General features: G+C 40.4%; 1 protein-coding gene across 1 annotated transcript; it reads left to right on the top strand.

The window, feature by feature from the left end:
* The first annotated feature begins 1,293 nt into the window (after positions 1 to 1,293).
* Positions 1,294 to 13,120, top strand: hapln4 (hyaluronan and proteoglycan link protein 4). Its single transcript, XM_067415879.1, has 5 exons — positions 1,294 to 1,798; positions 2,162 to 2,270; positions 9,786 to 10,148; positions 10,232 to 10,534; positions 11,398 to 13,120. Exons 1-5 carry the CDS (start codon positions 1,793 to 1,795, stop codon positions 11,754 to 11,756), a joined length of 1,140 nt encoding a protein of 379 aa, XP_067271980.1. The 5' UTR covers positions 1,294 to 1,792; the 3' UTR covers positions 11,757 to 13,120.
* The last annotated feature ends 260 nt before the right edge of the window (positions 13,121 to 13,380 follow it).

Raw genomic sequence — 13,380 nt, forward strand, 5'->3', positions numbered from 1 at the left:
TCTCATAGGTAATAAATAATTATCCTACAAATCATCCTTTGTCTGGATACATTGTATGCACATGATTAAGTCAGCAGGGTTGAGTTCTTCAACTACTAACCTTAAAAGCAACCCTTGCTCAGCAGCTTTTTCATGCTGATAAGGAGCACTGCACAAAATTTCTGCTTGCACACACAAACATCACCGCATGTGGGATCCAATCAGTTCCAATGGATTTAGAACAGAAGTCTGTCAAGCTACACAACAAACCTAGCAGATCATTTCAGTGTTGACAGCGGAGGTCACAATGCATGATATTCCAGTATACAGGGAAAACAGCATGGGCTAACTGCCACTTAAGATATATTCACTCCAGTGAATATATTTCTGAGGTTTGGTTTATTTTTTAAATCAATTTCTTAGACATATACCTTAAAGTCTTGCCTTTGAAGATACTTTTACCCACTTTCAGTTATTGAAAACCATGATGTTCATTAAACACATACAATAGCAGATCATATTGTCACACTGGAACCAGCTGCCACAGTAAAAATGATTCAATAAACTGCAAAAATGTCAAATGCATGTGGATTCCACACGTACCAGATGTGGGACAGATCTGTGCCGACACTATGCTGCTGTCTGGGCGATCATCTGTAACTCATTGTATAAAGTCAGCTCTGACAATTTGATAGGTCATATTTGCTGCACAAAGGACGAATCAAGTCCAGTCCAGACCGAACTCACTCAAGTATGATAATTCCCACTTCTGAAGTCAAGATATACGAGTTCATCGCATTCAAATGTTGAAATGGGAGGGCGTTCATGTGCAATTTTTACCAAGGAAACTGGTATTTACCACAATTCCGTTAGCACGTGAAGAAAGGATTAGAGTTACCAGGTCAGAAGGCGTGGCCACAAACAGAGGGTCGTGCACGTTTTCCACCGTGTTACCTGATTTGCCCTTGTCACACTGAGGGTGGGTTCAGGTGTGGGGTTGGGTGAAATGGCTCATTTTCATTGGGTGACCCATACGTTTGAAAGTGGGCAGGGCTAAATTCGGCTGGCATCCAGGCAAAATATTGACATTTAAATTTTTCGAAAATATATAAAAAATTATAAAAAAATTTGGAGAATGCGGGCATCGATCCCGCTACCTCTCGCATGCTAAGCGAGCGCTCTACCATTTGAGCTAATTCCCCTTCCTGGTTGAAACGTCTTGTCTGGTAGTATTTATCATAAGTATAACGCACCTATCTTATCGAAAACGAAAATAAGTAAATGTATTCATTCACTATAGCCAAGAAACGACGTAATATTAACATATTTTTACAAAACAAAATACTCAATGTACCAGACATCCCAGACTCAAAACTTGCAAAGCGAGATCACATAATGCAAGGAAAAGGGGTCCAAAGTGTTTAAAAACAAGTTGAGGTTGTCGTGAGATTTGAAGTTAAATATTTACGTCGAATAAAGCTATAAACAACGAGTTTGCGAATAAATTCATGAGGTCTGCAAAGTACGCAATCAAAAACAAAGGAAGCTAACGTTATACAAATACAACTTTATAGTACTTAACGTAAGATAAAATGACGACCGAGCCGGCTGACTTTCTTTATCATCACAATAAAGCAGCACTTAGAGCTTTTCTTCAACCGTACTGTAAATGAGAGAGTCTTCCACTGCAGTAATGATGATGAGACATCTGCAGTGATACCGAGTCAGGATCGGGACAGCTGCACCAGAACGCGCGTCAGTCCACTGGAGCAATAACAACTCTGTCCCATCGCAGCATAAAACGCGTCCAGTCATGATGGTGAGTGTGTGGATTTTACTTCTGCAACCTTGATAATGCGCAGTGCATTGCGGTTGGGAATGCTTAAAGATGCTGTGAGGGGAGTTGAAGATGATAATGATGTATGATTCAGCTGTGGCGTATATAATGTGTTTGGGCTGGTGTGCTGCTGCTGCTGCAGTAGTAGTAGTAGTAGTAGTGTGTGTGTATGTGTGGTTTGGATCATGTTACTTAAATGACAAACCTTTTCCAAACTACATCCATATGGATCAGATATTGACTACACTGTTTGAACATGAAGATGTTTTGTCATCTTAAAATTTGAAAACCAAACTAATTTGTGCACAATATGATTGTTCTCTCTCACTCTTTTTTGGGGAAAAGATCCTGTACCTGGAAACCATTACCTTCACACTATTATTCCTTTCACCCATTGTGACCACCTACCCAGCAGACATGGAGAAAGGACGGAGGAGAGTGGTTCATGTAATGGGTAAGAACTTTGCCTTCTGTGCCACTTCGGAGTCCCAGATCAAAACGCATAATGCTAATCTGTGAATGGAATGCAATCAGAACAAGGTTATGATACTTACTGGCAACCGCCTACTTAACCATGCAACCAACAAATAAACATACCATTAGCACTTCAGGTCAATTTTAACCACTCCCACAGGAGTCATCTTCTGTGTATAACCTCACTTCTCAAGTTCAATAGCTGACCACCAGATGTATTAAAAGAAAATCTCTTGCCAACCCAGTTGTAGTGGCTACCAGGCTCAAGAAGGGTAAAGCAATATGCATAATCATCTGATACTCTTTGCATATTTAGGAATGATGCTAATGCAAGTAAACATACTGCATAATCAAATTCAGCTCCACTAGATCTCTTTTTTCCTCATTTGGTATTCATTTTTATATAAGCAAGGAAAACGGTCTTTAATTGCCAATAGCTGTTGCACTAGCTGTCCTCTCACAGGATGTCCCCATCATTTATTTGACAGCTGCAAATTACTTTTAAAAAGTCTGTGGTTACAGTGACATTGCTTTCAGTTTAGACCCCTTTTCTTCAGATGAATATACTGGTTCTTTTAGCTGTCTCTGGCTGAATTAATGATTGGACATGTTTGGCAACCCTGCTTTCAAAAGAAAAGGTGTTTTGGTAAAAAAACATTTCAGATTGCCAGGTATCCAGCTGACAGTTGAAATGAGCAGATGTCAAGGCTGATTATAGCTCTTGATGTCTGTCCGGAACATCTTTTGGATAGCTATCAGAAAAGGTGTTGTTTGATAGCTATGGTTCACATCTTTAAGACTTGATGGCTTGGAGGAGCACTCGTCACTTTCGAATCCAACTATGCTTCAAGTGCCTTTGAACAGCCTTCAGAGAAAAGCAAGGGGTTCTGTGGGAAATAAAAGAAAAGATTAAAGTGCCCCTGTTATGGTTTTTCGAATATTCCCTTTCATGCAGTGTGTAATATAGCTGTTTGTGAATGTAAACGTTCTGCAAAGTCGAAGTTATTGTCTCCCGAAAGAAAGAATAGACTCTGAACCGCCTCTACGAGTTGTTTGTAATTAGAATCTCACGATGTAACAGTTCTACGTAACTAGAAAAGACATCTGCATAAACCCAGCCTAGGTTGTACGTTGTCCGCCCGTGAACATCTTGAAGTTAGCCGCTCCGTCATCTCTCATGCGTTACGGCGTGTTTGAAAGCTGTGTACGAAAACAGTCTGTGCTCCGTTTGGTCTGCGTCACACGTGACAGAACCAGTCGTGAAAGACCGCAAAAAAAATTATTTCTGTCATGACGTCGTGAACTATCGCAGACGCGGATTCGGTTGTCGTATACTATGACACACTGTACGAGATGAAACGATCGATTCTTGCGTCCCCACGTCCATTATCGTTTACGAATCCCTACGACACCTTATGTCAAACAGATCGTGCCAAATTCTGGCTAATATCGTGTAGTCTGAACCAGGCATTAAAGAGATGGGCAATTCATATTATGACATTTGATGCTTTAAACCTGTTGTAGGAGACAAAACAAAACAAAAACAAAATTAGCAGCCTTTAAAATAACATAATATGGGCACTTTAAAGGAACACTCCAACCTTTTTAGAAATAGGGCTTATTCATCTTCTTTCCTACATTTAGATATGTGGGCAAATGCATTGTCTCAGTGCTTGCATTGTTTTAGTTTGGCAGGGTCGCTGCTAGCTTAACTTAGCATAATGAATAGGGTTGCCAACTCTCACGCATTTGGCGTGACACACACGCTTTCGGGCTCGGTGTCACGCTCTCACGCTGCCCAGCTTAATCTCTCGCCAAATTGCCAAACCTGCTTTTTATATTAAACAAAGCTAGGCCTATAGATTTTATTAATATTATTATTATGATTATTATTAAGTCTTAATGCGAAATTCAAACAATAAACAGCGTTTTGGCGCTAATTAAAGTCAGAGGCGTTGAAAAGCGTAGTGGCAACATGCTCTCGTCTACCGGCGGCGCGCGCAGTCACGTGGTACATGGAGCGCTCAATACTTCTAGCGCGGTGTCAATGCTTTTTAATGGCTTAAAGCAGCACTAGGTAACTTTTCAACCTTCATAATATATTTTTTAAGACTCTTGTTGTAACACGGGTGATCCACTGAAGGCGAGGTGAAGAACCCAAGTGCAGCTTTATTTGAACACTTAACATAAATCCAAACATAAAAGTAAAACAAAGACTTAGCAAAAGAACATAAAACTTGGCTTGACTTAAACTGGACATAAACTAGACTGGACTAAACACTCACCATCTGCGGGTTACAACATCATCACTAACTGACCAAGACTATGGCAAACATGAGGGCTAAATACACAAGGGCTAGTGACAAAACGAGGGACACCTGTGAACAATGATTAACCAATAAACCAATGAGAACAAGACACAGGAACACGAGGCAGGAACACATGAGGGCATGGAATCACATGACAAAAGATCACATGACAAGACCAGGAAGTGCATGACAAAACATGACAGTGAACATGAAACCTTAAAACATGAAACATGAACCTACACCAAAACACCTTGTGACACTTGTGATGATAAATCGACTTACAATAGGTTGAATGACACGTCTGCCATAGCCTGATGGGGTCTGTATCGTTTTTAATCGTACTTTTAAACTTCGGGTTTCGGGTAGTAACCCGAGAACAAAAAGAACTACAAAATTCGACTGCTTTACGGCATATACGTCACTTCCACCAACACCCACACTTCCTTAAATTCGGACGTGCAAGCCCAACGTTGTTCGTCGGATAATATAGTCATGTCCGAAGCAGCACAGACAAATTAGAAAGAAAAGGTTTTGTTGGAGGAAAGCAATAAGAGGAAATGAAAAAGTGATGGGATTAAAGGCAGGACGAGGATCAACATTGGACCAGCGTTTGCTCGTTTGCGTGAGCTGAAGGAGGCGTGCCCGACCGATGCTGTCCTGCTTGTTACGGTGAGCTACCACTCAAACATTGAACTGAAGTATCATATAGATTCTGGAAAACGGTAACCAATAGACTACTATAATGACGCTGGCTTGTAAACGTGAGCATCGTGATTATTTGGCGTTTGAAAAAAATAAAACCCATGAAATTATATTCATATGACATGCTGAAACATATGCCACTGACTATAACGTTACCTGGGATGAAGACATTTCACACGTGACGCCAGAAGAACTCTGAACTCCTCTTGCAGTGTTCACCGACCCGCGGCGCCACTTTTATAAAGTTATTTGGCCCGCACCGCACCACTGTATATATTTTTACAACCCGCCGCGCACCCGCGACCATTAAATAGACATACGGGGTCCGCGGGTTATGAGACGACCCACGCATCACTAGTTTAGGGCTATCAGGGTTGTCATGTCAACAAATGCACGCGCGATGGCATCCCCTGTTGTAGGATGACAGATCTTACGACAGTAGTTGAGGACATTATTTTTTCCAAACTGTAGGGGGACCCCGAGAGCAAAAGTAGCCAAGTGCTGCTTTAAAGGGTCATGGAACCCCCCTGCTGCAGCAGTGTTTTTTCACACCTTCGATTTGAAAAAGCTTGTTAAAAGGGGAGTGGTCGACTGTGAAAAGGTGGGATGGTATTGTGTGGAAAGAGGGAATGTTTGCATAAATAGGGGAGTGTCAGTAGGTGCATTAAGATTAGCGATACCAACAGCAGCAGTTACAGCGGTTCTGAGACATGTTCTTGGTTCCCGTTGGCATTGTTTACCACAGTGAGATTAAATGAGGGATGGGTACAGCGAATGAGAGAGCTATGTGGCGTGCAGCAAAGATCGGAAATCATTCAGCTCTTCATATTCAAACCAGCATAATTCAGTGAGAAATGAAAATAAATGTTATTCTGCATGACGAAATATTTTGCAAACGTGATAAAACTATATTTGTCCAAATATGCACGCTGTTTGGCAAGATGAACAACGCGCCGACGTGATAAGAGAACGTGAACCACCCAACATGCGATGTGACAGAGATGTGTAATTCTAGATCGGGGTAAAATCGAAGGGGTTCGAGGCTAGTCTCGACCGCGCATCTGAAGCAGAGCGACGCGCGCTGGGTTGCCGTGACGATCCGCGCTGTCTATCACTCGGCAGCTAAATCTATATTTGTCCAAATATGCACACTGTTTCACTAAGAGCCCGAACACATGCGGTTTAGTGCATGTCTTTGACCACAAATAAAACGGAGAGGACGTGGCTTTTGTTCATTACCCTACAGATTACAGATTGGTTATTTTGCACTCCTGACATAGATAGTCAACGCTTGCAGGTTCGGCGTGCGATTCCTCAGCTGAATTTTACTTTACCGAGCCTTTGTAGCAAAGGCTTCCACAGACGGCGCCGGTTACAGCTCGCTCGGCGCCCTTTACGTTATTTCGAATCAGCACAACGCCTAGCTTTCCTCCGTGACTTTTCCGCATGCTGCTTCCAAAACTTCCCCACCATATCTCTACAATAATGATGGAAGACGAGCCTGACAGAAGTGACTGTCTCGTGCATATTAACTAAATTATCTTGTATGCATACTACAGCGCAGGGATTGGACTGAATGAGCTTTATGTCATGAATATATATCGAGAATCGCTCGGAGCGGTCAGCATTTGTGACGTTGCTCCAACTAAGCTTTTTTAAACCGGAAGACAGAAATCGCTCTGAAAAATGCAAAAATAACTATTTTCACATATGAATACCATTAATGAGTACCCTTAGTGTTTTCAATGATGTGCAGCCTATACTTATCTGTTTACATCTCAAAAAAGTGTTTTGGGGTTTCATGACCCTTTAACACACAGCAAGGTACACAACAGTTTCACTCTACAGATGTTTGCTGCAAGTTTTGTTAAACAGTACAGCTTAGTGTGCATTGATTATTAAGCCATATTCACTGGATCGTTTTATTATGGAGAGTGATAAAGATGCAACATTGTTGACATTACTTTTATTCTTGTATTTAGCCCTCAGGTATTCCTTACTAATTGGTCAAACTAATACTCATTGATGGTCAAATGTGACCATACACCGTAACTATTTTTCAATCAAATAAGTGTTCTATATTTTAGCTCAATAATGTTTATTTAATATTTTAAAGAGATCTTTTGGTAGGCTACTAAATACTACTTGTGCAATAATTATAGTCAATTAATGACTTAAAATATATTTCTTCTAATATTTTTATTATTTATATTTCGATTTGTGTAGTAATTAAGGTTAAAATAGAGAATTCTAATTCAAAGAGGTAAATTAGAGTCATTTTGTTACTTAAAAAATAATAATGTTAATTTGTAATGCCATTACCCATTAGGCGCCTTATGGCTCTTTAAAGGGTCATGAAACCCTTCAGCTAAATTTTTGAGATTTTAACAGAGGTATGTGTGTTGAACATCATTGAACATAATGTTAGAATAAATAGCCTATACATATATCTAATCTAGTTCTTCAAAAACAGTCTTGCATTTGAATAAATATTTAGATCAAACACTAGATTTCTTTTAATGTGAAATTTTAAAACGTTAATATACTTTTATATTTTTAGTGAATAATGATACTTATATAAGCACAAGTGAATATTAATGAATGTGAGCACATATAATTTGATCGTTTAAAATAGAAACATTTCAAATAGTGCTAAAACAAACTAATTTTCCTTATTATGTATATACTACATATGAATTGATACTAAATTAAGTTTGAAATAGGACCCCCCCCCCCCCCTCCCGGAATAAAAATCTCACTCCAACCTGAACATAAAAGTTGGCAACCTTGATGAATCCCATGTTGCCAGCTAGCATGCCTGAGTAAAAGTGATCCCCAAAAAAAACCTATATTATGGGGAAGCACAGGCGAAGCACTGCTACTTGGGCGCAGATATATCACAGCTCTCATCCTTACATCCTCCGGCTGTTGAGCGATCGCAATGTGTGATATCTCTGCACCCAAGTAGCAGTGCTTCGCCTGTGCTTCCCCATAATATAGGTGTTGAAATGCTTTTTCATGCATACTGGGCTTTTTACACTGCTAAAGACAAAGTTTCAAAAACTAATGTTGGACTTTTGATGGTGTATTTCTGTGTCAAAAATACTCCTTCCGTATTCTCACAAGTTTCGGAGAGTCATACCAAATCATACCAAAGAAGTGTGTTTTTGACGGAGCGGTCCCAGCGATAAAGGTTCGGTCCTGCTTTGGAAGCAGCCGGTGAGTACATCTGCTTCAAATGTCTGTGCTGTTGGCTATCATCACGTGAGTAAACACCAGTAAACGACACGATCGCGTGCTTCGTCATTCAAATGCGCTAAAGGTTACTCCATTGTTATTCTATGTATGACGTTACACTAGTCTGATGTGCAAAACCGTTTTGCTTGCTACTGCTAAGGTTTAGTCGCATACAATAGTCCATAAACCGAATCATGTCCTCATAAACTGCGAGTAAACACACACAAATGTTGACTAAATACAGTACATACCACAGAGACGGACGTCCTGCTGTTGCTGTTTCTCCTGTTCAATTTATTTCAGCCTCCGAATTTGATTCTGGATCATATATCTATTAGCTGAGATCGATAGCCATGGGTTTCTCCACGCTTGAGGACGTCACCGCTTTGTTCGCGATCGTCATTCTTTAGCTCCGCCCACACGATACACCTCCAGGCGCTCTGTTTTTTCTGGAAAGACTCGGTACAGCCTATATTTCTTTTATAAATATAATAAAACTAAAGACTTTTCGGAGATATGAAGGATGCAATACTACTCTATAGGTACTCAAGATTGACATGAGATTGACTGAAACTGAGTGTTTCACCCCCCCCCTTTAAGGTTTAAAGCATGTTCAGTGTTGTTTTTGATGATGCCTTTATTCAAATGTCTTAGTTGATTCAGATGTTCCTGTAGCTCAACAGGTAATGCCAAGGTGGGCTGCATCTGCATTACAACTGGCACTCTTAAAAGATAATGCACAATGCATATTTTAGGCTGATTGTCAGTTGAGTTCTCTCAGTCGAAAGGAAAACACCACAAAAATACTGAGTGATGTTAATATTAAAAATTGATAAATATTTAAATATTTAAAATTGATAAATAATTAAAATGACCCTATTTGCACATGAATTGCATGTAAAAGAAAACCACACACTTTATGACAGTCCTAATTTTCAGAACCCTAGTATATTCGTTTCCCCCCCAAACCTAGTATTCAACAAAGTCTGGAAATCTTTCATAAAAATGTCTTGGTTAAATATAGAGGTGAATTCAGGTAAATTGGGCCACTCTTTGATGTCAAAAAGTGGCCCGATTTACCTGAATTCACCTGTAATATATATACAGATATAATTGCTGAACCTTGAATCTAGTTCAGTTTGAACTACTAGGAACTCTAAAAATCATGGGTTTGATTCCCAGAGACAGACTGATACCTTGCATTGGAGTGTTGTGTGATTCCTTTTCTTCTCTCTCTTTTTCTTTAGAGGATGATAATGGGGCTGTGATAGTCCAGACTGCTCCAGGTAAGGTGATCACCCATCGTGGTGGGACTATCACACTTCCCTGCCGTTACCACCATGAACCAGAGAACGTCGACCCTCACCGCATTCGCATCAAATGGACAAAGGTTTCTGATGCTTTCCAGTTTGAAGACGTGTTTGTTGCACTGGGGCGACAACAGAAGGTATTTGGGTCGTACCGTGGTCGAGTGTCTCTGGAGAGGGCAGGACCAGGAGATGCTTCAGTTATAATTCACAACATCACCTTGGAAGACTATGGCCGCTATGAGTGCGAGGTCACCAATGACATGGAGGACGACACAGGATTTGTCAATCTAGACCTTGAAGGTCAGGGAGTTAGCCAAGTGTTTTGATTGTAGCAACTATTTATATGAATAAAATATCATATTTCTATAAACTTGTTTTCAAAGGTGTGGTGTTCCCATACTATCCTCCATCTGGACGCTACAAGCTGAACTACCACCAGGCTGAGGATGTGTGCCGACAGCAAGATGCTATTCTGGCCTCCCATGCACAACTACACAAGTCTTGGCTTGAGGGCTTGGACTGGTGTAATGCGGGCTGGTTAGAGGACGGCTCGGTCCAGTACCCCATCTCCCATCCTCGAGACCAATGTGGCCGTAAGGACAGCCCTCCGGGCGTCCGCAACTATGGCTACAGGCACAAAGATGACGAACGCTACGATGCTTTTTGCTTTACTTCAAACCTCAATGGTGAGTGGTTGTCTTTTCAGCACTTTCTAACGCTGTTGGACCAGGTTTCTGTTGAGAAAGTCCTCCTGCTTCTCCTTTCACTGCCTTCTGTTTGATACATTTCCAACAAATGCTGCCAGTGCCACAAAATGAAAGAGTCTTAATGGATCAGTTCCAGTAAAATTGGCCAAATCAAATCAAATTTCAGGGAAAACTTTGATTTAGTACCACTTCTGGGGTATAGAGTCACTTTGTGACCATTTGGGAATAATAGCGCTTGCACACTTGAAAGTTGAATTGATTTTGTCTTCAGGAAGAAAACTGTATTTTTGGCGCATGTTTAGACCATTTGTCACAAAGTGCTGCGTGATCCAGTGGGTACACAGGACTTGCCCGGTTCTTCAAACCCACTTGCAGTCAAGTCTTCAAAAGCCAAAAGGCTTTTCTTTTCATCCCCAAGTGGGCTATTAGAGAGGACAGTTTGTCCTGAAATCTTTATAGCTAGGGCAATTTTCAATAATACCTCCACACTGACCAGCTGCTGGAAATGTACCGAATGGTCCAGTGGGAAATATGAGACGATGTGCCGCCCTAACAGTCAGCAGTCACATAAACAAACAGAAAATCAATGAATAACTCCTGAAAAACAGGTGGCAGTCTGAAATCTTTCTTTCTTTGTCCTCTTTTCTCCTTTTCTTACCCTGCCAGGCTTGAACAAAAAGTGCATTTTTATATCATCATAAAGACAGATGTCTTCTTTTAGTAAAGATTTCACGAGCATTTTTGTCAGAACTTTTGTGGCATTCAACCAAAGTCATTTCAGTCATTTATGGTGAGCTCTTCAATAACTTCTCACAGCTTCTCTCGTTGTGTCTCTGTTGTAGGACGTGTGTACTTTCTCAAACGTTTTAAGAAGTTAAACTACCTTGAGGCGGTAAAGGCATGTCAACGGGATGACGCAGTGATAGCCAAAGTCGGACAACTGTATGCCGCTTGGAAGATCCAGCTCTTGGACCGTTGTGAGGCAGGATGGGTGGAAGATGGCAGCATCCGTTACCCCATCGTCAATCCTCGGGCCCGCTGTGGGGGCCCAGAACCTGGTGTCCGAAACCTAGGTTTCCCCGACAAGAAGTTCCGCCTTTACGGTGTTTACTGCTTCCGCAAGAACACTGATGTCCAGTCAACACAGGCTCCGAAAGAAACCACATCCCACAAACCAGATAATAGCACCAGAAGTATCTGAAAGTTCAAAATAGGAGTTACTAGCGGCTTCCATGTTTGACAGAGAAGGCTTTTTTTGCACACCTGCTAGGATACTAGGCTAGCGCTCAACTCGGGGCATATTTGAGCTTATATAATTTTACTCACTTGAAATGAGTTGTCAATCATCTCTAAATTGTGAAAGTTAGCAACATTTTTCCTCAGAGACATCACTAGGGAGGAATATGGCACAATGTATTAGCCTAAATGTTTCACAGTATACCCTGCATGCAGAGAAAACAGAACTTAGCCTTGAGGTTTTCAATTAGTTTTTATTTTTGCTGTTTCCCAGGGAAGACAAAAGCAACTTTAATTAGCGCTAAGAAAGCAGGAGAGCTAATTTAGCCTTATAAAAAGTGTAGCACATTAGCAATAGTATGAAAGCTGGTTTCCGCCACTCAATAAAAATTAAGTTATAAAGTTAAACTTTCTCGCAATTTTAAGTTTATATATCACAATTCTAAAATTAGAACTCACAATTGTCAGTTTATCACTTAATTCTGACATTATAACTTAATATCACCCAGTTCTGACTTTCTGACTAGCACATTTATATCTCGCAATTCTGACTTTATAGCTCACAATTTAGAATTTATATCAAAATCGCAACTTTATATCACTCAATTATGACTTTATAACTTGCAATCGTGACTTTATAGCCCACAGTTTTCACTTAATAACTCACAATCGTGACTTTGTCACTTAATTCTGACTTTATTTCTCGCAATTGCACGTTTCTATCCCACAATTCTGACTTTCTAACTCGCAATCGCGACTTTATACCACTCAAAACTGACTTTATAAATTGCAATTGCGAGTTTATATTTTGTAATTATGACTTTATAACTCACAATTATGAGTTTACGTCTTGTAATTATAACTTGCAATTGCAACTGAGAGAAAAAAGCTCAGAATTGTGAGATGAAAAGTAATTATCTTTGACATAGTTTTATTCTGTGGTGGAAACAATCTTCCAGAAAGTAGCGCTCACTGACCTGAGGATGAGAAAGTGACAATGGAAAAACTGGCATCAGATGCTAGCATGAACCGGCTAGCTTAGCTTGCTTATTAAAATGAACTTTCACAGTTGTTGCCACCTAAGCAAATAGCAACACTAATTAGCTTTGCCAATTACTATGCACATAACACTCATTTCTGAGAAATTTTGAATGACCTTGCAAGCAATAATAGAATTAAGCATGACATTTTTAGACGTTTATTACACTGAACAACAGACTTACATGAGCTGCTCTACTACCTCTTAGTGGTTGACACTTGCCCTGTTCATTCAGTATTGCACAATATTGTCTATGATGATGCATTTAAGATTAAAGTTATTTACCTGTTTGCGTTGCCTCTCAATTCTCTAAATACTGCAGATACTGGGCACATAATTGCTTGTGAACACAAAAGCTTGACCTCTGACACAAAAAGGAAGAAAAACCTGATGTCGCTGGTAACCATGACGATGACTATGGCTCTAGCAAATTGCGCATTGCTATTTTGGTTTGTCTTGGGCACAAGCACACGGTGATGCTGCGCTTTGTGTCCACAGTCTGCAAAAACACTTGAGAAAATGTTTGTTGCTTTGCCAGAATAGCACAAGT

The sequence above is a fragment of the Pseudorasbora parva genome, chromosome 14 (genome assembly GCF_024679245.1).
Source record: "Pseudorasbora parva isolate DD20220531a chromosome 14, ASM2467924v1, whole genome shotgun sequence".
NCBI classification, from domain to species: domain Eukaryota; kingdom Metazoa; phylum Chordata; class Actinopteri; order Cypriniformes; family Gobionidae; genus Pseudorasbora; species Pseudorasbora parva.

Excerpts from the sequence above, each read along its gene's own strand:
- hapln4 (XM_067415879.1), top strand. Across the intron at positions 2,271-9,785 it reads GAGAGTGGTTCATGTAATGG|AGGATGATAATGGGGCTGTG; the intron begins GTAAGAACTTTG and ends CTTTTTCTTTAG. Across the intron at positions 10,535-11,397 it reads CTTTACTTCAAACCTCAATG|GACGTGTGTACTTTCTCAAA; the intron begins GTGAGTGGTTGT and ends TCTCTGTTGTAG.